Raw genomic sequence first — 27,709 nt, forward strand, 5'->3', positions numbered from 1 at the left:
TCTACAGTCATCTGTTGAAATTGGTAAGAATTGTTAGAGTCATGCTGAATTTCTTCAGTCACCTGAGGAAGTAGAAGCATTGTATAGGGTTTTTTTGGCTGTAGTTCAATGTGCTTGGTCCAGGACAGGATGTTGGTAAAATTTATCTCTAGGAACTTGATGCTCTCGACCATCTCCATTTCAGCAATATTGATGTTGATTGGGGGCATATACTCCACCAAGCTTCCTGAATTCAATATCTAGTTCCTTTGTCTTACTGACATTGAGGGAGTGGTTGTTCAGCAGATATCATGCCACTAAGCTCTCTCTCTCCTTCCTGTACATATGTTCATTGTTCAAGACCCATCCCATTGCAGTGGTGACCTCTACAAACCTGTAAATGGAATTGGAGCAGAATTTTGCTGCACAGGGAGTATAGTATAAATTGGGGTTAGGTAATCCAATATATGGTAAAATTAATAAAATCTGATAAGAAATTTATTGGAGTGTGTTGATAAGACTTGTGAGCTGATTATGTGGTGTTATTTTCTTTTTTTTAACTACAATAGTGCCTATCCAGTACTATCATTCATTGGGAGCATTTGATTTGATCAAATTATATAATCTCAACAATTGGCGTTGGAGTTTGAAATGGGTTTTCTAATTTACCCTGTAGATTTGCATAAAGTAGAGTTATTTTTTTGCTGCATATTGGCGCAATGTAAATACTGTGAAAATACAATGTACAGATAGATGTATGTTAAAGTCGCACCGTCAAACAATTCCTTAATTGCAGTGCATTAATGGATGCCATCAAACCAGTAAATCACAATGAAGAATTTGTTTTAAAGTACTAGAAATATAGCAAAGGGCCCAGCAGCCTCTGAGGGCCAAATTGGGGGGGGGGGGGGGGGGGGGGGGGGGGCCTATTTAAAGGTCTCTATCGTATGTGCTTCCGCCACCACCCCCGGTAGTGGTTTCCGTACACCTACCACTCTCTGATGAAAAAACTGCAGTGTAAGCATCTTTTATTCCCCCTTTAATCCATTAGGTCCTAAAGGAAATTACAAAATCTATTTTCATGGGTTTTCTTAGGGCCCGAGAGCTTGTAATGCAGTAATTATGGTTAATTCCATAAAAATAGAAATTAACTTCATAAGCAACAAAATACGACATTTTCAAGGTATTGTACAACAAGGATAGTTGGTAAATAGTGGAGGATTTCTGTCATTCTACTGACTTCTTGAGATTAACTGGAAAGGATTGATAACTAAATCTATATTTCCCCTTTGATCCTTTTTGCTATCAATCTGCATGAAGGGGCAATTTTATAGAATAGAACATGGACCAGAAGAGCACAGCAAAGGGCCCAGCAGCCTCTGATGTCTGTCAAACAGCCAAATTAAATTTGTTCCCTTTTGCTGCACAAGATCCATATTCCTCGTAACAGGCATATCAATACGAAGATCCATGCCCTGCGTATTGATATGCCTATTTAAAAAGGTCTCTATCGTATGTGTTTCCGCCACCACCCCCGGTAGTGGTTTCCGTACACCTACCACTCTCTGTATTAAAAAAAACCTGTCCTACATATCATCTTTAAACATTCCCCCTCTCACCTGAAAATTATGCCATCTAGTATTTAACATATAGGAAAAATCTTTTGCAGACTCTTAACAGGTTTTCTTCCAAGATTGCCCTGTATTTGGCTCCATCCATCTTCCCATCAACTCTGACCAGCTTCCCTGGCCCTGCTGAAGAAAAGCATCTCCACAGCATGATGCTGCCACCACCATGTTTCACAGTGGGGATGGTGTGTTCAGGGTGATGTGCAGTGTTAGTTTTCCGCCACACATAGCGTTTTGCATTTAGGCCAAAAACTTCAATTTCGGTCTCATCTGACCAGAGCACCTTCCTCCACATGTTTGCTGTGTCCCCCACATGGCTTGTGGCAAATTGCAAACAGGACTTCTTATGGCTATTTTTCAACAACGACTTTCTTCTTGCCACTCTTCCATAAAGGCCCGATTTGTGGAATGCACGACTGTCCTGTGGACAGATTCTCCCACCTGAGCTGTGGATCTCTGCAGCTCCTCCAGAGTTACCATTGGCCTCTTGGCTGCTTCTCTGATCAATGCTCTCCTTGCCCGGCCTGTCAGTTTAGGTGGACGGCCATGTCTTGGTAGGTTTGCAGTTGTGCCATACTCTTTCCATTTTCGGATGATGGATTGAACAGTGCTCTGTGAGATGTTCAAAGCTTGGGATATTTTTTTATAACCTAACCCTGCTTTAAACTTCTCCACAACTCTATCCCTGGCCTGTCTGGTGTGTTCCTTGGGCTTCATGATGCTGTTTGTTCACTAATGTTCTCTAACAAACCTCTGAGGCCTTCACAGAACAGCTGTATTTATACTGAGATTAGATTACACACAAGTGGACTCTATTTACTAATTAGGTGACTTCTGAAGGCAATTGGTTGAACTGGATTTTATTTAGGGGTATCAGAGTAAAGGGGGCTGAATACTTTTGCATGCCACAATTTTCAGTTTTTTATTTGTAAAAAAATTTGAAAATCATGTATCATTTTACTTTCACTTCACAATTATGCGCCACTTTGTGTTGGTCTATCACATAAAATCCCAATAAAATACATTTACGTTTGTGGTTGTAACGTGACAAAATGTGGAAAAGTTCAAGGGGTATGAATACTTTTGCAAGCCACTGTATGTATTCCAGCAATTGAAGTCAGTATTTCAGTGTACTGATGCTGTATACTGACTATCTTGCTGTCATTACAACTGCAAAATCCAGGTCAGTTTTGTTTTTCACTTTAAAATTTAAACCTTTTTTAAGGAGTGAAACTTGCTCTTCAAAATATATTCGATTTTAATGCTAAGAGGTTTTATAAAATTATAAATATAAGAAATAAGATAATTTATGCACTTGTGTTAAAATGTTATGCATCTGAAAAGCACAATAAATAGGTTAGAATTACCGCTTAATTACCAGAGTACCAAGATACAAATTTTCTCTCCCAAAAAATCTAAAGTCAGTACCCAATGACTACAACCAATTTTCTGATGGGAAATGTGCTACTGGAGCGAACTGAATTATGACAACTTTTGATATTTTACTTTAGGTTAGCATAGTTGAAAATATATTTTTGGAAATATGTCACATATGTATAAATGTGGTAATGTTATAGAAAGTTGGAGTAGCTGTATTTTACATTTGTGCTTTGGAAAATACACTGGGGAAACCTTTAGAAGTTGAGAGTGTCAAGCAGTTTGGAAAACTGCTCATGCATACCTAGCCTCTGTTGGTTTTATCAGGACTCTGTACACGAAGAAATGAAAGGTCATTCTTCTTCCTGTAGTGCGGATGGTTTGTTGACATATTTTGACACACTGGTGTAATGCTGGCAGGGATTGACCTTAGAATAGCACCAAGGAGCTGTAGGTCAGTCCAAGGCTGCATTATTGGCAGCCAGGGTGAAGAAACCAATCGCAGGACTATTAATTTTCAATCGGAATTGGTGAATGGATGATAAATGTTCAGTCAGTGTTAGAAAGTTGTGTGGACACACACTTCAAGGATGCTTTTTTTTAAAGAATGTTTTTGTCGCTTCCAATCAGACAGCAGGAAATAGTTGGATGGGATAAACGCTTCTAGGCCAAGAGGTTATTCCTATTAGTTGTCATTCGAGTATTAATTTATATTCAAGCCAGTCCTCCATTTCTTAAGACGAAGGATGGGGAAAAGAACCGATTTTTAATGCGCTCATCATGAATCAGAGACAGTTTTTTATTTTGTTTTCAATAATCTATTGGATTGACATGAAATCCAGTTAAAGGATTGTGCATTGTGCTGCCGTGCACTAAAGAGGGTGCCAAGTGTCTAGAGTTTGTATAATTTTCTATACATTTATGAGATGTTTTGAATTTTAATGTGTTCATTTTGCATGGCGGATTGATAAAATAATGAGGCGAGGAAACATCAAACCAAAAACTGTCTGTTAGATACCAAACTGGAATAGTGCAAATGTCGGTCTATTACTTGGAGTTTGGTTAAAGAAATGATTTCCTACTGTGTTGAATGCTCAATCCTCTAACTAATGTGTATATGTTTTAAGTTTTATTATCTTATCTCTTTCCTGCGTAGATGTAAGGGAAATTTAGTTGCTATATTGTTACATTTACAAATTATTTTAATTTAATATCTTATCTAAACTATTGTGCTTGCTTATACTTACATCATACTTACCTGAAATGATGTTTGTGTCCACCAAGGTGTGATATTTACTTCCTGTGATCTTAAATTCATGCTGTTTAATACCATGGCAATTAGATTTTTTTGTTTTATTTTCCCCCTTTGTAAATATTTGTCTATGGCCTTAGTGTTTCAATGTAGTCCCGTTACTGGAAGCTGTCACATGGTACAGAGAATGCCTTCAGCTTCTACTGCAAGGCTTCAGCTCCAATTTTCATGTTATTTTTCATTCAGATTAGACAAGCATCTGAGTTTCTGTACGATATGAGCTGACAGCATAGATCCTGTTGAGTTTGCCAAAGGCCTGGTCACACACACTCTGCTATGTCAAAGAATGTCAACCTCCAAACCTTACAATTCAGACCTATATGTAATTTTTAATTGACATTTACATCTGACATTTTGAATGCATTCTTCATTGTTGAAATCACATTTCTACAGGAACAGTTAAAGATTGTTCCTTGAGGCTTGGTGCACTGCATCATTTTATTTAGACATGATGTCAGGTTAACTTCTGGAAGTAAAAGATGACATGATCCTTTTCTCTTGATTGGATAGATTATTTTCTCTAATATTTAAAAGGTATGGGATGAAATGTGCATAAATAGTCTGACAACATGAAGGGGTGGATATTTTGTGCACCCATCATGTGCAAAAACATAATATAGTGACTTCAGCATCTGGTACTTTGTTTACAAAATATATTTCCTTTGATCGCTGCAAGAGTATAATGTATGTCCACTTTTAGTGCATGCATCTAAGGAAGAATCTTTACCCGGTGATGTTTGCAAACTGTCGACCAGATCCTGTGAACATTTAAATATACAAAGCGAGTCGTGACCATGTCTTCCTCTTTTCCCAGCCCAGCTCTAAATGGTGGTCACACGCAGGAGTACTATATTGGTCCCTCTAAAATCCATGCCCATTTTTCTCACAGCTCCATGTTTGAATCCACTCAATCGGGTTTTCTCTCTAGCAGCAGGACTGAAACAGTCCTTTCAGAAGGTTGTGAAAGCTCAGTTGTTGAGTATATTGAAGTTGAGATGATAGAATTTTGGACACTAAAGCTGGTAAGGATTGAGCAGAACGGTGAATGAGACACAGGACAGGCTATGTTAAATAGCAGTGAAGGCTTGTGTTTGTATATTGTGCTCCTAATTTCTAATTTGGTTCTCTTAATCGTCCATCCAATATGACAACATGTAATCTGTCTGTCTTGAACCTTCTCAATCTGTCTGCAGTTTTGACAGGTCTGACATCACCATGCACATCCATTGGCCCCTCTCCAATGCCCATCTATCTGGGTCTACCTTCAACTGATTTCAATCTTGCCCATGTGGTCTTGGCTCGCGTCTATCCAATTAAGGTCATCCATTAAGGATTCCCTTTTTTCCCTTGCAGCTCTACCTCTAGATTCTCTTGGGTATCTGTCTTTATCCCTTCCTATTTCTCAGTGATGTGGGCGCCTGGGCGCTGAGCCTGGCTCTGAGGGCGCCGACGGCTGATGCTCCTCTGGGGCACGCAAGAAGGGAGAGAAGCGGCATCCTCGAGATCCTGGGGAGGTGAGATGGGAGGGTGGGGGGATTGAGGGAGAGGGAGGGGAAAGTGGGGGAGGGGAACGTGAGGGAGAGTGGGGGATAGAGGGAGAGGAGAGGGATAGGGAGCGGAGAGGAGTTATGGGGGGAGGGAGTGATTGAGGGTAGGGGAAAGGAGAGATGAGGGAGGTATTGGGGAGGGTAAGAGGAGAGGGGAAAGAAGAGGGAGCAGGTGAAGAGGGGGAATGGGGGAATAGGGAGGGGGAATGGGGGAGGTGAGGAGGGATAAGGGAGGGATAGGGGAGATGAGGAGTGGGGGAGGAGAGGGGTAGAGAGGGGAGAGGAGGTATGGAGGGAGGGAGGGAGTGACTGAGGGTAGGGGAAAGGGATGGGAGAGATGAGGGAGGGATTGGGGGAGGGGAGGAGGAGAGGGGAATGAAGATGGAGGGTGAAGAGGAGGGGGTGGAGTGCTTTGGGATGAGGGGAAATGAGCCGTGCCTGCGCAGTTGGGGGCTACGGGTGAGTGGTGGAATATTGCGTTGGAGAACGGATTGCGTTGGGGGACCCAATGGGTTCCACTTAGTCTAGTAAATCAATAAAAATGTAATATTTTATTTTGTGTTGATAAGGAAATATTTTTTCACATACAAACACAGAGTATAATTTCAAATGCATAAAAAGTCATCAATTTAAGAATATAATTTGTGTTCTGTTAGCCATGAACAAGATATAACACTCAATAGAAAATCGACAGTTACCTTTTTATGGTTGTGTATAAAAAAACATGCAAAGTACTTTGTGTGACATATTTTGCCAGTCCTATCCAGCATCAGTATCACACAAAGAAATATGAGGATACACTTCTGCCATATGCAAACCAAAAATGCTAAGCTGGAGAATGAAATTAAACTATTCATTTGAATTACAGAGGATCATTTTATATGTGCTCTTTTTTTTTGTACGAGGGGGGAAAATCTATCACTGTCCAAACTTATGCACACTGAGATGAGCTGATTGTGTTTTTAATCATTAGTTATTAAATTAGAATCATCGGCAATATTTTCTCAGTGTATAAAGTGTTTCATTTTCTTACTGCTGCAAACACTGTTCCTTCCAACATCCATCATTGAAACTATAGTTTGGCAAAATGGTAGCCTCATAATAACAAGAAATCGGTGGAGTGATGGGTAATGAAGCTTTGCGTGTGAAGACAGCACAAAAATGCTGTCGGGCCCATTGCATGAATATTATGGCAAGGGAATCAGTGAACTTTCTCAGCCATCAATCTTCTTTGTTTCCTTTTTCACATCCAAATATTTTGATAGATGTTCTGCTAATTGAGTTATCTATCTTTGTAACTATCAGAGTTGCATAAAAATTGTCCTCACATGCAACTGAATTTTAAGTGTATTAATGGACATCCCATGGATTTTTGTGAGATATAATCACCTTGTTTCCTTTATTGCTATTGTATTTTTCCATACTATCAGACAGAGCTCTTTAAAGTGTCCAGTGACTATTCAATTAGCTTCTTTGGCCTGAGATTACTACCATCACCATCTATCATTACCCTTTGATTTTGCCTTGAAAATATCTTCCTTTGTTTTAGGTATTAAATATGCTTTCTTCCCAGAATGAATGTTTCAGATCATGATATTTACATCTCAATTGTCAAATTATTACTGCATAACTCCTTTGATATGTTGCATTCTTATTCAAATAAAGAACTTGTGAATTCCTCATGGGTTGCACGTCAAAAGATGTCAGGAAAAAGAGATCTGAGGACTGATGCTATGGGGAGATGTTACCTACGCAACAATTTTTTGAATATGTGGCTCTGTGATAAAGAGGTTATCAGTTGCAGAAGCGTCTACTCTGACCTTCCTGCGTCTGTTGTTTGAGTGTCTGCTCAGTTTTCATCACTAAGTTTTGATGTTTAGTTAGACTTTATCAAAACTAATGCCTCTGAAGTACTATACTAACAGTAATCACATGATCAAGATCATATTGAATATTATAAAGACTGGCTTGGGTTATGTACTGCAAGCAGTGAATTTGCTGGATGATTTTGAAGGCTATAGTTAGATATTTGGAGGAGAGAGGGATTTACCAGCACTGTTGTGTTTAGAGCATTTGAGAATATGAAGTTCTAACCACCTTGAAGCAGTCTGCTGCTGTCCAGAGTTAATCAGCTGCAGAATTTGTAAACTGCACATGTGTCAGAGTTGAAAATGTTAGCAGTCAAAGAGAAGCTTGAAAAGGTTATATCTGATAAAAGCCGTCAGCAGTTGACTGAAGTGATTTATGGGAATGTAATGGCACAAAATGCCTCATTTATCACTCGTGTGGGTAGGTTAAGGTTTCTAATGTCGTATGTTATAATCATTGACCACTTGGAATTGTCAAAATGGTTCAGCATTGACCTTCTTACTTCTCACTTCAAATTGTTCTTGTTTGTTAATGTAATTTTCACAGAGATTATATTACAGGCAATTTTTGTATGTTTTCATTTAAAACCATTCTCACTAAGAAGTTTTAAACAGTCCATCATTGAATTCAAAGCATCATTGACTATAGTTATTGAAATTTTAAATTAATTCTAATGTTTTTGAATTAATTTAATGCCATTAATGACAAACTCCTAGATGTATTTTTACATAAGAAATTATTCCGACAATGTTTACCTTGCTATTTTGATTTACTCAAAAAAAATTCCAGATATTTCAAGTATTTATAACTGTGATTTACTGAAGTTATATTGCTTGGAGCGAATTATCTTGATTACATTGGCTGTAGTCAGCTGCATTCAGCCGTTCAAACTGCATTTGCTGTGAAAAAATGAATCTTGGGACTTACTGACATATTCAGAATATCTGGTACAAGATCTGAAGCCCCACTGATTTCTAGGGCCAGATTTAAGACACTTTTGAAAAAATATTTTTCTGCGGTTTAATATGTTATTTATCAGTGTTGTAAAAAAAATCTCAGGATATCAAAAGCATTTAAAAACTCTTAAAATGACTTGCAGATTTCACAGCTGACAAAACTCTGCACCCCTCCTTTCTCCACTCATCTACCTTACCACCCCACGTCCAGATTTCTGGCTGTTAAGGTACTTTGGGGAAGGGCCTCCTCTCTATTCCACTGATAGTGCAGACATCTGTCACATCAGAGCCGCTGGACCCAGGGGAGTGGAGGGACACCTCCAGTCCAAGTAAGTGCAGGTATGCGAGGACCCCAGCTGGTAATCCAGGCGATGGAACAGTTCTGTTCTGCACAGCCTGGCCTGATTTTACATTAAAACTAATGGTGGCACTAAATAAAGAAGAAAGTTAAAATAACTGCAGCAAAATTAATGAAAAGTCAGCTGTATAATCTTATCCAAAACTATTTACAAAATTATATTGAGCCCCTGATGCTTAGTGAATGCATCTGTTAATATTATTATGAAATTTAAGTTCATGTGACAGTGTACAATGCAAGTGAATACGTAATCAAAAGTGGAAAATAATATTCAGTGAATTTCTATGTGTAGAGATTGACTTCTGGACAATATAAAAGTATGATTTCTAGCTTTCTAATTTCAAAACTGTTTCTGTGGGGATACACTTTCTACACATAATATTTTCTTGAAACCCATAATTGTTGAAGTTGCTGCCATAGCCCAGAACTACATATATACATGACCTGTGTGGTGAGAATCAAATTAGGATGATTTCCATTCTTAAGTAATTCAAATGCACCACAAAATCTGTACAGATTTCTAATAACAACCAAAACATAAGTTGGAATAAGTAGACACAAGAAACTGCAGATGCTAGTTTACAAAAGAATGGAATAACTTGGTATAAAACTATTTACACTAATGAAGTACCTAATTACATGGTGTAAAAATAACTTAAGTTACTTAAACAACGAAGTTGAGTAAGTATTAATGTTAATTCTTCAAGCAGGGAAAAATCTTTTCAGTATCCAAATAAAAGTTAGGCTAATAAAATCTTGTAATTTAATGCATTACAGAAGTTAAGTATGAACATAAGGTAACATTAAAATAATTATGGATTACATCAATTGCTCTACATGAGGACTGTTGTAAATTACTGCTATGTAAACAGAAAGCACGTTAGAAGTTTTCCTAGGTAGAGTTTTCCTGCTGCTTTTTTTGTGGCAAACTCAAGGTTATTGCCAATGCCTAATTGGCTCTGCAGTGATCAAGAAATTAAGTTTGATTCTTAATGGGGGTAATCATACAATTTTTTCCTATCTCAGCCTAAATAAAACTCACTCTTTAATTAATTGAAGAAAGCTGCAATCCAAAATATTTCATCACATCTCACCATCCAGTGGATGTTGTCACACCTCCAAACAATCTACTTTATCATTTCAAAATGTCACCTGTACAGTTGATTTCACTTCAGATAGCGGATACCAACTTAACATAATTTATCTACTATGGCATTTCATTCTTATTTTTATATAATGTCCAATTTATTTACATTTCATTCAATCAAGAAAACGAGGGAAGCCTACCCAAATTGATCCATGTTCCATTTCCTTATTCACACATTTTTGTGTTGATACCTCAAATCCATGTCTATCTTGTCTACAACTCCCCATTAGTTTACTTTGCCTGCTCACAGCACTAAAATGGCACTAACCAAAACTAATTCATAATCTCTCCCAGCTGTCTGCATGATTTGTTTCATTCTTTAACAGTGGCACTCCATTGCTTTAGACTTCAGAGATACAGCATGGAAACAGGTGCTTCGGTCCGCCAAGTCCATGCAGACCAGCGATCATCCCGTACAGTAGCACTATCATACACACTAGAGACAATTTACAGAAGCCCATTAACCTACAAACTTGTATGTCTTTGGAGTGTGGGAGGAAACCGGAGCACCCAGAGAAAACCCATGCAGTTACAGAGAGAATGAGCAAACTCCATACAGACAGTACCTATAGTCAGGATCGAACCCATGTCTAGCACTGTAAGGTAGGAACTCTACTGCCATTGTGTTGCTGTTCAGTTCAACGTGATTACTGCCTTTGGTTGTATCTTTACCAAGCCAATCGTAACCAGAACACTGTCAAGAAGACTTTCTATTCCTGCTTCTCTATTGTTCTTCCAGAGTGCCCTGGAATGTTTCATTGGGCTTCCCCTTGACAGATCTACATCTTGTATTTGAGCAATGTCATCTTGAGCATGGGATCACCTTTATTGTGCATGTTGAGTAAGATTTAGTTGTTTTTTCTCCACTATCCTTCTGGACCCTCCCTCTGTTTTTCTCATTTTTTCTCCATCTTATAGTGATATGGTCATTCACGGATAAGTGGCAGTTTATTGCAGTTAATCTCTGAGATTACTAATGTCATCATTTAGAAATACTATGGCATCTGCGCCAAGGACTGGCAGATGGAATTTAACTCAGGCAAGTGCGAGATGTTACATTTTGGCAAGTTAAACCATGGCAGCCTTTACACAGTTAAAGGTAGGGCCCTGGAGTGTTTTATAGAACAGAGACCTTGGGATATTGGGCCATAGTTTGCTGAAAGTAGCGGCGCAAGGTGGTGAAAAGGTGTTTTCGGTCTGAGCAATGAGTACCGGAGTTGCGATACAATGCTGCAACAGTACAACTGAGTGGTGAGACCACTCCTGCTCTCCTTGACATGATCTGAGGTTAATGTAGAATGTTTAACCCTAATGGCTTCATGACTCCACAGATTCCATTGATCTCCTTGACATTATCTGAGGTTCATGTAGACTGTTTCAATCTTAACAGCTCCAAACTGATCTTCCATTCCCAAATACTATCCATGCCCTGCATTTGCTGCCAGCTAGCTGTAAGCCCTCCTGCACCTGCCTCCTCACCCCATTATATTTGTTGCTTAAGCACTCATTTCCAATTTTTATAGTGCAATTCTCTTACAGCTCTCTTTTTTGTGCAAGTATAAACTCATCGAAAATGTTGCATCCACAGGCCATTCCAAAAGAGAACAATGTGTTTAGAATGTTCTGAACCATTTATATTCATGAATTTTACCACAATGGAATAGTTTTCAAATGACTGCACATGTAACTTTCTTGAAAATTTACGCTTGTTGCCATTTTTTGCCAAATTGGCCTTAAACAAGATTTAGATGAGGCATGAAGATCAATGAAAAAGTTGTTAGAATAAAATGTTGCTCTGACTGCTGGTAGCATGAAAGAACATGACACATATTGCAGAAAGATTCTGCTTGGGAAATATCATCTGGGATGAGCTTTGGATGATGAAAAATCAGCATTGATACTCCACATATAAAGAAATGATTGTGCAAATTGTGGCAATATCACAGCTTGCCACAGACACAAGGCATCTGACAGTAAATACTTTATCTTACTGTACATCCTCAAATGAAAAGATATTTCTGATCCCATCTCCGAATGCTGCCTTTCACCTGAAGCAGTTCCCAGCATCTCTTTTTCTTCCATGTAGAACAAGAGGTCACAGGCTGCCAGTTTACGGAGAAGTGGTATCCATTAACCGCTTAGAGACAACGGATGTAGAGTCATAAAATTACACAGCACAAAAACAGACCCTTTAGCCCAAATTGTCCACGCCACTTGTCCCATTTGCCTGTATTTGGCCCATATCATTCCAAATCTTTCCTACCCTTGTACCTGTCCAAGTATTTCCTCTCCAGCTTGTAAAAACATTGGTAAGATTTTATTTCATTTAATTTCATAAAACAAATCAGGACCACAAAGCACCCTAAAGTGTCCTGTTGCTACTTCTTTTGAAGTGCAATTTCTACAATGTTGGAAGCATGGCAACTAATTGTATTCTGCAAAATTATATCTAAATTATACATAAACTATACATAATTTGCACAAAAAATTCTTAAAGAAAAACTGTGCAAAAGAACAACACATTAGAGCAAAAACATAATTAGAAAAACAGCAGGTCCATTGTAGTGCAAGAGTGTTCCATTGTCCAGCTGGGTTTAGGGTTGTGTAAGTAGATAGTCATTGAGGTGGAGATGTCATTTTATATAGAACATTGTAGTCTACAGTAACGTATATATTCCTGTTAATTTGGTGATGATGTCCATATACTTTAGTCTGTCGTGATAATTTGTCTCATATTTGATGAATGGAAATAATTTGTCGGGTGAAATTTGCCCGATCTCTGCATATTGACCAAATATGGAGAATCGTGGAAAAGCTAGTTATCATCGCTTCTGCAAGATAAATATCCACAAACTACTCTTCCTACTTTCTGAGTACAAAGCGTTTCATCGTGAAGCTGAAATGACTGACTTTAGATTTTATGCATTTTGAATGCAGTTTCTTTGTGAACTCAATCCTTGCAGTGTTATAGATAGTGTATTAAGATAAGATCTACAAAAATGATCTATTAAATAATTGACATACAGCAAATTTATATGGGTTTACCTGTATACTTGGCAAAATCTTTGCTTGAATAATTATCATAATTTAAAATATTTTAATTTTTTAACCTGGTATATTACGAGCTTCTGCTATATATTGTATTAGTTTTATGTACTATCAATTTTATTGAAATGAGCAAAATTTGACAAAAGAAAATCACTGTTCTCATGAAATAGTTATTGCAAAAAATATTTTAATAGGAACTCATCTCCCATTTAAGTGGTGCAATATTTAAGTCTAGCCAAGCCAAATAAAGTGTACAGCCTTTCAGAATACGCATAAATCCATGTTATTGATTTGAAATACAACCAACTGAACTGCATCTAAACTTACACGAGTTCTAACAAGTAACAACAAAAATTCTTTGGAAATAAAAATCCTTAAATTTTTTTTAGGAATTTCACTTGCATGGATTCACATGGATTCTTAAGCATGTCGTGTTCAAAAATTGTAATTTTAATGCTGATTTTTAGAAAGTGACTAAAATATCAAAGATGTAAGTTTTAGTTATTCATAATTGAAAAATAATAGAGCATTCTTTAAGGTCTCAATATATTTAAATATAAAACAGTAAAAGTTCTTAGGGGTCAATGATAAATATTATAACGTTTAATTGTATCTGGTAATTTAACTTTGGTTTTCTAGATAGGCAAAATAAAATTGTATGTTTTAACATAGAGACAATTCTCTGCCACCTGCTTTTCATTTTTACACTCCATAAAATGTTGAGGGGACTGAATGGCATTCTAACACATTGAAAACATTTCTCAAGTTAAACTCCTTAAGTGGTTCATTTTATGTATACACACACACAGTTAGCTTTGTAGTAAGTGACAGTGAAATGCATTAAAAGCCTTAATTACAGGGCAAGGGGAGAGAGAAAAGTGCAAGTCTCTCAGCAGATGATCATTCAATGGTACACCGAAGGTTAAAAATGAGCATTCATGCGTGATTCAAAGAACTGCCAGGAGTAATATAATGCAATGCTCCATTTTGGGTCTTTGAAGGCTTTACTGTAAAATATATTTAATTAAAGTTTAATCCATGTTCTATTCTGTAGATAAGCCCCGGAATGCCTTTATGTTTAACTTTGTCCAAAATCCCATTAAAGGACTAAAATCTTGCAGAATAGGTATGGAATCAAGCTGTATACATACCATAATAGACGTATTTCTTACGATTGCAGTCTGTATGATAGAAATCTGATCTGCAACACCTTTTGTTTTTATTTCTTATAAATAATTCAATAAAAAGTCAAAGATGTGCTTTTTTTCTTTATTGCTTTTAGCTATGGAGCACCTTCAAGTCAGACTAATTGATAGGCAACTGCTTTGGTGTGGTTTGAATGGTATTGCTGTTGGCAAGCTTGTAGACAGCACAGTCTGTTGTTTATAAATAACCCTGACTTATTCTTGTTTTAGAGCCCAATGTCCCTTCCACAACCTTGTCCTTTCCTGTGTAGGTTTGTTAGCACTGTTTGCCTTCACCTCAGTGCACAGCAATCAATTACACTGGCCAGTTTGTTGTCGCGGTGAAATACACAAACTGCAAGCTCTTACAAGACGGCCTCTTTTTCTATAACAAACTCCTCTTATTAAAGGTGGAATGCCGCCAATAAAAAAAAAGGACCGCTGAGTCCTTTTAATAAAGATTTTTAGCAACTTTTTTTTATTGTTAAGCAATTCAATCTTTTTTTAGTGAATTGACTTTGTATCTAATAAAGCACAGGGGATGTTGCTGAATAGCAATGTACCCATTGAGCACGATTAAACAGCATAAACAAAAGAACTGATATTTTACTGGATTCCTTTTGCAACCAATTTTGTTTCATTACCTCGTCAAGGAGTTGTCATATTAAATAAAAGCATGAAAATATCTTGGTGCTCAAAAGGTTAAGCAGCCAACTTTGTTGAAACAAGAGGTCAACTAATTGCAACTTTTGATTAAATCATTCAGTATCGTATTGTAAGTCGCCAACTGCACAAAATGTGGACTTTCATAGTTAACGGTTGTGGACAAGTCTTAATGTACTAATCATTGTAACCTCCTGAATCTGGTTTGTCTGCTTTCCTGTTGGCCCGAATATCAACTTTAACCTTCAACCTTCTCATTCATGTATCACTACAAATAAAACTGCAGAGATTTGACAAGAGGATATAAAATCACTGTGCCTGAGATCTACATATGATTTTCTTTAAGTTAAATTTAAAGGTTCTGTTACCTGTTTTAAAATGTATTCATATAATTTTACTTTTTTTGGACTTATTCTATAGTAGATTTAGATTTGGTCTGGTAAATATCCTTGTGTATACTTTGATACACATCTATCCAGATGCTTAATACTTTGTTCACAATCCTATTTAAGTTTGCATTCCCAGCAGAATCAGACAGCCACATGTCTGAAAGGTTTTATCACCTATCAAGAAGACCAGTGAATTTACAAGATGGAATACATTCTCATACTTGTATGCTTACTACATATTGTACAGTTTGTTACATGAATACTGCATTCTAGCACAGAAAATCCAAAAGGCTCTGTGAAAAACAGTTTTTGATCAGATTAGTGACCAGGTCTGTTAAGTGTTTATAGATAGAGGTAGTGAAGCAGAAACTTGGGATAAGGACCTCTCATGTCGACTGCCTGACCACTAACAAAGCATGACCTGTGGTCAACATGCAGCAGCAACATGGTACATGCCATCTAGAAGTATGCACCTAACCTCGCCCTCCAGATGAAAGATATGACATGTTGGCAAAGGCCCAGTTGGACCCTAATTAGGCAGGAGATTTATTTTAAAAGCACCGTTACTTTTGTTGTATTACCTGCGTATGTTTCTACATTTGCCTCTAGACGGTTGCAGCTGGACGAGTGCTAACAGTTCTCTTGTCAGACGATTTGCCTTTGCATCATTATTTCTTTCATGCAATAAAATCTCAATGAAACCCATGGCTTATGCCCTTACTTTTTAAAAGTGAACAAGTTTTTGAGGTGACCATGTGCTCATGGGCTGCTAACAAGATTTATCAGCCCAAAATGCTAAAAAATAATCATCAAATATGGCCAAAATATTGCTTATGATATCAAATCAAAAGTTAGATTTCATTTTGTCTGCTAGCTCTTGTTCTGACAAGCTTGTGGGTCACATTTATCATGGATGTATACTGAAATATTGAAAACACAATATGTTTGGTTTCAAAAATGGGGTAACTACACCAATACATTTGCAAATGAAAACAATAAAATTAAATAAGGGTACATAAATAATTTCTTAGCTATATTTATTGTTTAAAAGCTGATGTTTAATAATCACACTGGCTGATCATGTCTTACTGTTATCATTATACGTTATAATTATAAATACCCTGTAAAACCTTGAATTTTGATTTACAGAGCAGAGCAAAGCATTTGGATTATTTAGGTAATAGAAATGAAAATGAAGTGGAGAGGAAAGCCTGTATAAAATCTTTCCTGTGAAATCACAAAAATGATTGGTATTGTTGCAACAGTAGTTTGACTGGGTGCATCTTTAATGTCTATGAATATTTGTGATGCATGCACAACACATTCCTCTTTGAGATTAATGAAGATTTCTTTCAGATATTTAATTTTTATTTTGGATAACTTCATCAAATGAGCTGTAACTAATAACTTTTCTTAACTATCCATTGGCAGACCACTGTTGGGTATTTGAGCTTTACTGTGCCTTTACATTACTCTATGGCTTCTACAATGCTAATGCAGTTCACTATGATCTATATTAGTACTTTATTACCCCTTTTGAAGCAAACCTTTTTTGCTGAAATATTGACAGTATTCACATTTACATAGATGACAGCCCAGAAACTGAACAATGACTTCTGCAATTGCCAAAGTATTCTGAAAACTGATAAAAGCAGAAATATAGCTTTTGATGGATATGGTGTGCATACATGATTTGTGAAACATCTCCTGCTGTCAGAAGCTTGGAATTCACTGAATATTTTTTTGTGTGCTTGGAGAACCCGAGATTAACATCATAGCCATCTCTTTAGATTTCAGCATTCAAATCTTACATTTAATAGCTTTTTAAAGTTTTTTTCTAAACAGCAATTAGTCTCATTTATTGCAATTTCCAAGTGCCAGAAGTTCCTCATTGAATTGCTGTTTTGTTCATATTTGGCTTTGGCTTTGCTGCATACTCATTAAAGGACCAATTAATGTCACCTTTAGCTGAAGACTATTCATTTTTATTGAGAAAATGACAGTTGCTGCCATGAGTGGTGCAGTGTAATATGCATTAATTGCCCTGTAACACTGGTAATTACAAGTTTTTCAGGGCTCTCGGTTAACTGTCACGTCCAGACTGGAATGCACCAAAATAGATTACTCATTAAAGAAACCTGTCCTGTTTTCCATTCTGTTCCCAGTGTTAGTTTAAAAAAAATAATAATTCTGGTTCTTGAACAAATAGTTGCCATGAGCAATTTCCTGTAACAACTTCCCTCAGATAGGTTTTTCAGCCATCACTTCATACTATGGTCAGCAAAGAGACAGGATGCAATTGGTGCTGGCGATCATGACAAAAAGTCAAATAGCAGTAAATGGAGAAGGCTTTTTAAAATAATAAATTCCAACTTACAAATTCAATTCCGATTATATTTGTTGTATAATTCGAAGAATATGTATTGATGTAATTATATTATTAATATAGGTATAAATGGAAGTGCATTGTTCACATTGTTTATGTGGCCTAATCGAAAAAAATACAATGCATTAATGGCTGTTTTGCAGTCAGTATTGTTAAAGTGTTCGCTTTTTTCCTTCCCTTGCATTTGAACACAACAAAGAAACACAAGTGGAGAGGCCTTATCTTTCTGACATCTGTGAAATTCACCAGCAGCAGTCATAGTTTCTTTTTATCTCCGCATAGTACTGAACTAGCAAATGAAAATCTTTATTTTAACACCTGCTTTAGGCACTCCAATTTTTCTTCCTTTAAATTAATTTTGTCACGGCCTTTCAAATTCTCTTTCACTGATGGGATAATGAAAGTAGAAGGCACAATTTGTGCTGACCAGGTACCAACTGCCAGTGCACAGCTGAGCATAGTTAGAGGAGAAGGAGCATCATATCAATGATTTAATCATTACTGTAGTCATTAATATAAAAAGACCTTGGTGTATTTATCTGTTTTTATTGGCATGTATTTATCGAATTGTTTATGACAAGAGTAATTGGGGTAATTTTAGACATTGAAATTACCTGTCAGCTGTATGTAACCACACTCCTTTCTCCTCTGACAAATGGTGACAACTGAGGGACCCATAGCATTACTCATGATGGCTTCTCTAGTGGTAATAAGGACAATAGGGGCCTGGATAATTTGACATGGACAGCCTTCACAACAAGAAACCAACTAAATGACTGTCAGTGGGGGGAAAGGAGTTGGAAAACTAATGGAGTCCCCCATGGCGCTCTGACAGGGAGATGAGGCAATTTGAACGGAAAGTGAAAGGCCTTCAGTTTGTCAAGTATTTAGGGCCATCAGACAACAGCTAGAGGCTGGAACCTGACAATATATCTGAACTGTGGTAGCAGTTTCATATAGGTCAGTTACATCATAATGACTGCCCCACTTCCAAAGCTTCTACTTTGGTGCCATACTTCACCCCTGACCAGGCACTGTGATCTTGCACTCATGCACAGTTATACACAGCAGGGGTAATGGCTAAGGTTGCAAAGAGCCAGAAGAAGCGATGTGTAACTTTAAAGCATTATTCAGACAAATTTATGTAATAAATTACTTGATATAATGGTTTAGGAATATTGTCAGAAGACACTGGTTTAATAGAAAAGAATGATTCATGGTAATTACACCATTTCTGAGTGTTAAAGGTATTTTATTTGTACTTTAATTAGGAACCTTTGCTTATATTTCACTGTATACTTACTTAACTGTATAAAATGAACAAATGCGGGAAGTATATAATTATGTAAACTACTGGTCACAGGCAACAATACATTGACACTTTATTTCATGTTATAAGCTAACCATAAAATTTACACTTTCCAATTGCAAATTATTTGTATGTGCGCTTGCTGCCGTCTTTAAAACTGAATTGGGAATCTCATGATATAACAACATGGAAACCTGGCTAATGAAACCAACCCATGTGGAAAGAAATTGACCTAAAACTTTCAATAAAATCAAAACATTTGCAGCACATTCAAAGATTTCCCTGAATAATTATTAAAAGCATTGAATACCCAGGAGTTAGAGCAAAGCAAAAACCAAAATGAGTAAATGGAGAAATAAAAATAGCTTGTTAATTCAGATGTCAATTATAGACTTTTAAGTTTGATTCATTCTCTAGAATCTCTTTAAATATATTTTCTATTTGATATGGAGGAAACTATTTATAATTTAAGTCTGGGTTAAAACAAGCAGGTGATTCAATATCTGAAATAAAGTTTAATTCATGATCTTGCATTTAACACCATTGCTAAAATGCTGTTCCAACATTGTGTTATTTTGTAATTTTATAACATACGGTTTAAGAGCCTTGGGGCATTGTAATAAACTAAAGACTTTTATACAAATCTAACCGCTGGTTTGTAGTGCAAAATTAGAAAGAATGTTGTCAAATAGAAAGTATATACACGCTTATAGTGTTCTGTGTGTTCTGCTATTTCAATTACTCTTTTATAAATAATAACTCTGTGTCTAAATAGTTAATTATTGCCTCCCAGTAGTGTGACTTTACATGCAATATAGTCAGTCGTATTAAGTGTTATCATCAAAGCTGACTTGAACATGTCGATGGTTTTATTGTATCATACTTGCAATTAACCAACAAAAAAATTGTGACTGTGGTGTCTAATAGGTATTTCAGATTAAGTACTGCTTCAGAAACAGGACACAAGATGTGTAACTTTCCCACAAAGCAATACCGTCTGAATCAACTAGTTTTGTTCTTGTTTCTTTTAACCAATGTGTAGAAATAATTTTGTATCTGACACTAAAAATTTTCCTTTGCGCAAAATAAAATACCCTGTAATAATTTTTGATGACCTTGACATTTCCATTTTTATATAATTTTAAAGCGTTTACGTTGTAACATTTAACTTACTAATTTACTTCTGATTTAATTTTCCAGATACTGTATATCTCCCAGTTCTAATAAATGACATGTGCCTTTAAAAGACCTACACCATCTTTTTCTAAAAGGGCTCAATCAGCCATGAAATGGGTAATTGAACATTTGTTTCCACAACAAATTCCTAAAAATACATTGAAATTGCATTTATTTAGCAGCAGCTAAAATGTTAACTGCACACTTGAAATACATCCACAACTGCTGATAATATCTGGCTAACATCTTCCCCCATTTTGTTATAATAATATCCTGGAGCATTGCTGAATAACTGATCTGTGCAGTGCCCCTCATTTCTAAATTATGGTTTGAATTAGTTAAAAGCACGTGTTACTGATTTGAGCCAAGAATTTTCATTCTAGTTTACCAGAATGCCAGCCTGGCACGAACAAGGTCTTAGCTAGGTCAATGCTTAGGGTAAACAGCTTTCTAAATCCTGCCCATGTGAAATCTTGTATAGCTTAGGTCAGGTCAGTTGGCTGCTGGCTTGTAGTTTTCTCAGCCACTGATTGGATTAGCAAAGCATTTATCAACTAAAAAGAGTCTAATACTTGACCTGCGTTACTCCATGTTCAACTCTTTCTGAAGTTACATTCCATATTTACTGCTATTTGTTGAGTGCTGCATAAGCACTGGTGTTGATTAAACTAAAGGTTGGAAAAGATTTCAAAATAAATTGAAGCCAGATTTGAAAGGAATTAGACTGGCTAGTGATGTTTTGACCTATCTCAAAAAAAGGAAATGGCAAAGTGTGTATTGAAGACCTACTGCCATCCTCTAATGGATCAATAATGATAGCTGAAGCTGTAGGTTCTTCTAATCGGAGTAGAGGAAACCCCCTAATGCCAGCAGCAGGCTAGCCCAGACCAGTCCTGCAGCCTTGTCTTCCAGCACCAGGTAATTTTACAAATTACCTCTGCCCATGATGATGGGTGTTTGTTTGTATTGAACATTAGAGATGAGTGGTTAGTGGCTGCAGAAGCATTGCAGCCTGAAACCACTCTGTAGTTAGTCTATTTTATGTGGGGAAGGATGATAGAGGGATGATATTATTGAAAAATGTTTTTATTTTTGTGACACATAATTTAAACCAGAAGAAGAATCCGATAGTGGAAAAGTGAACCGGCAGTAAGCTGTTTTGGCCACAATTCGAATGGTGACTGGAATCACTCTGAGCAATAATCACTATTATTACAACGTAAAGAAAGTCATTTTTTTCAAAAAGATTTGGTTTACATCAGATTTGCTCTAGTGCTCTAAAAATATTTCCTATTTCTGTTATTTTTTTTGTAAAATAAAGTACATTAATACTTTAATCTATTCAATCCAATGCTGCATTATTGTGATTTAAAATGTTGGCATGATTACCTTTGTTCTATCATAATTTCAGTAAATACTATTTTCCTTATATTTGAAAAGTTCCATCTTTCCAATACAAGATACCTTTACCTTAAATGTAATATTTTGTCTATTTAAAATATAATTTTCTCATTATTTAAAAAATCAGATTATTTTTCAACTAATATAATAAATGTGAGCAGTGCAAGGTAAACGATAACTTGATAATTGATAACTGCATATATACAGTCATAGAAACATAGAAAATAGGTGCAGGAATAGGCCATTCGACCCTTCGAGCCTGCACCGCCATTCAATATGATCATGGCTGATCATCCAACTCAGTATCCTGTACCTGCCTTCTCTCCATACCCCCTGATCCCTTTAGCCACAAGGGCCACATCTAACTCCCTCTGAAATATAGCCAATGAACTGGCCTCAACTACATTGTGTGGCAGAGAATTCCAGAGATTCACCACTCTCTGTGTAAAAAATGTTTTTCTCATCTCAGTCCTAAAAGATTTCCCCTTTATCCTTAAACTGTGACCCCTTGTTCTGGACTTTCCCAACATCGGGAACAATCTTCCTGCATCTAGCCTGTCCAACCCCTTAAGAATTTTGTAAGTTTCTATAAGATGCCCCCTCAATCTTCTAAATTCTAGCGAGTACAAGCCAAGTCTATCCAGTCTTTCTTCATATGAAAGTCCTGACATCCCAGGAATCAGCCTGGTGAACCTTACCTGTACTCCCTCTATGGCAAGAATGTCCTTCCTCAGATTAGGAGACCAAAACTGTTCGCAATACTCCAGGTGTGGTCTCACCAAGACCTTGTACAACTGCAGTAGAACCTCCCTGCTCCTATACTCAAATCGTTTTGCTATGAATGCTAACATACCATTCGCTTTCTTCACTGCCTGCTGCACATGCATGCCTACTTTCAATGACTGGTGTACCATGACACCCAGGTCTCGTTGCATCTCCCCTTTTCCTAATCGGCCACCTAAGATTCCTAAAATTGTTCTCCAGTGATGCTGACGAACCTACTGTTACTGCAGCTCTTTGCATCTTTTGTTTTGTAAGCCAGCATCTGCAGTTCCTTGGTTTTGCCTCCTAAGATTGTTTTGGTACTGAACATTTGGGAGTATGGCATCTGAATTCTGTTCCTAATTGTGAACGTTTTCTTGGCTTCTATCTCTGTGTCTGTTTGTAGGGTTCATTAAATTCTTACCTGAACAGTTTCATAGTGCCATTTTACAATTTAACTTGATATTTGTATCTTACTGGCTATATTTCATCAAAAGCAATCTTCATTCAATCATTTGTTAGCTGTAAAGCTCTTTGTTGAAAGAGATGTGAAAGCTACCGTATAACCGTGTCTTTTTTCAAAATTCCACTAATAATTCTACTAATGAAGGGGGGCACAGTGGGAGAGTTGCTGCCTTACAGCGCCAGAGACCCAGGGTCGATCCTGACCACGGGTCTTGTCTGTATGGAGTTTGCACATTCTCCCTGTGACCACGTGGATTTCCTCCGGGTGCTCTGATTTCAATCAATCAATCAATCAACCTTTATTGTCATCTTGCAAGCAACAGTTGTACAGTGCAACATGAAAAGACGTTTCCCAGGGAATAGCGGAGCATCGCACATGAAATTTAAAACGTTTCACACATAATAACACTAAAAACAATCCAGTCCCTGATGGAACAGTATAAATAAATAGTTAAAAGCAGGTAAAACACAACGTTAAAATACAATAAACCAATCATAAAAATGTCCGGGGCAGCTGATTTGAGTGGCCAGTGCCAGTTATTAAAGTGGCCAGTGCCAGTTATTAAAGTGTCCGTGCCAGCTGCAGAATCAAGTGACTGTAAGTATAGAGTGACTGTTTAGCAGCCTCACAGCCTGTGGTAGGAAGCTGTTTAGCTGTCTTGTAGTCCGGGCTTTGATGCTTCGATATCTCTTGCCTGATGGCAGGAGATCCAGGTGTATGTGGAGGGGGTGCAGTTTGTCCTTAGCAATTCTCTGAGCTTTTTTCAGACAGCGGCTCTGGAACAGTTCTTGTACCGAGGGTAGGGAGACGCCAATGATCCTCTCTGCTCTCCTCACTACCCTCTGCAGAGCAATCCTGTCCGAGCAGTTGCAGGTGGAGTACCACGTATTTATGCAGTACGCGAGTACAGACTCCACCGTACCCCTGTAGAAATTCCTGAGGATGTTGGTGGGGAGTGAGGCCTGTTTTAGTTTCCTCAGGAAGTGCAGTCGCTGATGGGCCCGTTTGACGGTCCCAGTGGTGTTCCTGGACCAGGTGAGGCTGTCTGTAATTTGCACACCGAGGAACTTTATACTCTCCACTCTCTCCACTGCAGTGCCACTGATGTTGAGGGATGTATGCTTTGGCTGCGCCCTCCTGAAGTCGACAACCATCTCCTTCGTTTTGTCGACATTTAATTCTAGATTATTTTTGACGCACTAGTCCACTAGTTGTTTTACTTCCTCCCTGTACATTGATTCGTCATCTCCGCTGATGAGTCCCACCACTGTTGTGTCATCGGTGAATTTTATGATCTTATCGTCCCTGAATCTGGCAGCACAGTCATGTGTGAGCAATGTGAACAACAGCGGGCTGAGCACACAGCCTTGAGGAGAGCCGGTGCTCAGCGTGATCGAGCCTGAAATTTCCTTCCGCATTCCAAAGATGTGCATGTTTGTAGGTTAATTAGCCTCTGTAAATTGTGCCTGGTGTGTAGGATAGTTCTAGTATAGGGGTGATCACTGGTTGGCGTGGGCTGAAGGGCCAATTTTCACTGCATCTCTAAATTAAACTAAACTAATAAGATTAAATTCCTAATTGAATATTTTTCAAGCTTGATGTAGCCATTTCTAAAAGAAATTACAATTTCCTGCAGTAGCTATCATTGTGAGTTTTGTGAATAAGATTCCCAATTTGTGTGTTTGTGATGATGAACAATTGGATTGCGATGCTCCGGTTGCAGTGAAAGAAGATGCTGACTCCCAAGCAGAGCAAGGTGCAAGACATGGAAGAACATTATTAACCTTGTTGTGCCATGTTACACCAACTACAAACTAGTTAAAGCTGGAATTAATCATTATTGTACTGAACTACACAGATGTCCATTTATGATATATAGATTACAATATGCCCTAAGAAAACTTAGCAGGTTCCATGTACATTACCCATAATTTAGCAAATGTGCAACAGAGCTATTGTGTCTCAAACAATAGTTTTTATGCCTGCTTAAGATAGAGATAATACCATCTCTACACCCAAATGGAAAATTGTGTTAAAATGGAGAAAAAGTTGCCAGTCCACAAGTTGCAAAATTGCACACGGATCAATGAAAGAGATGACCAGATTTCTTTCAGTGCGAAAACAAAATGCTGAAATCTAAAATAGAAATGCAATATGCAGAAATGAAAAACAACTAAATGCGATGAAAGGTCCAAACAAAACATTCACTGTATAGGTACTGTCTGCCTTGCTCTGCATTGTCAGCAATTTCTGCATTTATAACCCGTTTTAGTAGTGTTGGTATTCTGGCACCCACCAGAGTTATGTGATACCGATATAGCAGATCTTAGACTATTTTCTTCCAGTTGATACTACAACACATTTTAACTTGTTGTGTTGCAGATGTTACACTGTAATGTAAAAATGCATCAAGCAACCCAGTGAGTTTCAAGACAATGCAGAAACAGGATCCCAGTGATTTCCGAAGGACCATGTGAAACTGACCAAGTGTGTATTAAGGGAATGTGGGGAAAGAGGAACCAGGTGTGCTTTTTAGGAAATGGAGGATACAGTGGATTTCAAGGAAGTACTGGAGCTAGGGCCCTGGCATGCAAAACGATGAATGGGAATCTGCACACGGAGCCAGATGCTGTGAACCATCAGGATTTCCAAAAAAGATGGTATGGTAGATTATTGGAATTGTCCTGCCATTGTTGACCTGAACACTGAGGTATGCGGGAAGTTAACTACTCCCCTGCAAATAATGGAATGAAGTCTTACATTTCTTAACATTTCTATGTTATGTGACTCTTCTGACAGTATTTTAATCCCTGAATAGTAAATTGTTGAATCAGCACTGCTTGTACAATTCCCATGAGTTTAGTCTGACTCAATGGCAAGATCTCTCTGGCTGAGCCAATGCCAATATTGCCTTCCCCTGCACTTCTCCGCCACCAATTGCTGGTAATTTTTTTATTAATATCCATTACAAAATGCTACTGCTTTTATTTCTTTATCTACGTAATTCAGGGAAATGTGCTTTTCTGAAAATGTCATGCATGCTGGTTGATTCCTTTCCTCAACTCAAAGAACTATGGGAGTGATCAGAATTTGATTTTCCCTTTCTTTGCTGAAACATGTCTTGAGTGCTAAATGCTGAACCTGGAAACTTACTGTTCTCATAAAATTGAGTGCTACATCAGGCAACGGCAAAAGTAGGCTTAGAACTCTGGCAATGTAGATGCTTGAAACAAAGTCTAGATCCATAGGGGAGCTGAAGATTTAACCTGAGATTTTATAAATATTTGTGCAAAATTTCTTGAAGCGCCGTTGATTTAGTACCATCTTGTACAACGGTTGCATCATTCAGGAAGTTGCCAAATGTCAACAAATCAGGTGTTTCGTATTTTAACATTCAATCACAGTGCTGACATGGTCAGCATCAATCTTTACTATTTTTAATAGTTTGTCCTCTCTGTCCTAAACCCCTGACAGCCTCATATTTATATCCTTTTAGTTTGGAGCACTCATGAGAAAAGTCTGTTTCGACCAATTCTAATCTGTCTCTGTTCAGATATATAAAACACAAATAGAAATGTGTTGCTTCTGTTTGTTTGTTCTGAATACATTACTCATTTCTTCTTCCCGAATAAGTACAGAGCAGTTCAACATTCTGTATGTTTTTGCATTTTCAACTAATTGAAATTGTGAGTTGATAATCATAAAAGATTTTCAATTAGCTTTTTGCTATGTTTTTTATCCTGGAAAGGGAATGAAACCCAAATTGGACAAGAGCTTTTGAATGTCCACATGAGGAAGGCAGCATCTAAAATTCTCATTGTCATGTTCTTGTCTCCTGCTCTCACAACAGCAGACTCCCAAGAAATTGTTGATTTTATATGTGAATTACATTCCTCCACATTTCTGAGCTTTATGGATGGCTTTGTAGTCATCTTGCTTGTTCCTAGTAAGGGGGAGGAACTGAAATTCTCCTGCGACTGTTATTTTTGTACTATTGTCTATTCTGAGAAGAAAATAAAGTGGCACAAAAATATGCGTAAGACTCTGTTTTTTATGGACGTTGCAGATCTCATTCTCTTCTGACGGTATGTTTAGCAGTTTTCACAAGGCCCCATGTCAAGATTCTGTGCAGGAGGATTGCGTTTTTTTTCGAGGGTCGTTGAATTTTTCTAGTTTCATAAAATAATTAGGGTCCAATGTTATCATGCAGAATGATCCTGTCAATTTTTTTTTTCAAAAAAAATCATAATTTGGCTATTCACCACTTGGAGCACCCATTATTTTTATTATTTGGACGTTGGGGCAGCCTGAGTGTTGTAGCTCGCATGTAATGTTTGCGTGAATTGATATGATTATCTGCCACAGTTTCAAAAACTCCAAAGGCAAATCCAGGAATGTGAAAACTTATTTTAATCTGCCAAATATATCCCCCTAATTGCATTATTTTCCATAGGATAACTCGTTGTCAAAAGTGGAATATGCTCACAATTAGAATGCAACTTCTCTGACCCCTGGGGTTCCTGCTTGCCATTCATTGAGCTTGTGCTTATTCAAATGGCACATCACAATATAGCTCTTGTATCTTCAAGCCAATCCTGAAGGAAATAAACTATATCTCTGTATTCTCTTGCCTCACGTTGTACCCTTGGGGACTGACTGTAAGATCATCTAATTCAGCTCTCCAATTAATTTTAACTTTTGTTTATTTTATCATTTAAAAAAATCTTTAGTCTGCTTATCTATTGGAAAACT

At 37.4% G+C, this 27,709-nt stretch overlaps 1 protein-coding gene across 7 annotated transcripts in view; it reads left to right on the forward strand.

Annotated features, from left to right (window-relative positions):
- cdin1 (CDAN1 interacting nuclease 1) overlaps positions 1–27,709 on the forward strand; it is a 177,841-nt gene that overhangs the window by 136,266 nt on the left and 13,866 nt on the right. The window contains exon 11 of one of the 7 annotated variants that reach the window (XM_055640701.1): positions 25,340–26,196. The exons of the other annotated variants lie outside the window; for them this stretch is intronic. Within the exon in view, the coding sequence (XP_055496676.1) occupies positions 25,340–25,358 (19 nt within the window). The 3' untranslated portion in view covers positions 25,359–26,196. Of the gene's footprint in view, positions 1–25,339; positions 26,197–27,709 lie in introns of those variants that run through there. 7 annotated transcript variants of the gene reach the window in all.

Source organism: Leucoraja erinacea, chromosome 9 (assembly GCF_028641065.1).
Source record: "Leucoraja erinacea ecotype New England chromosome 9, Leri_hhj_1, whole genome shotgun sequence".
In the NCBI taxonomy this organism is placed as follows: domain Eukaryota; kingdom Metazoa; phylum Chordata; class Chondrichthyes; order Rajiformes; family Rajidae; genus Leucoraja; species Leucoraja erinaceus.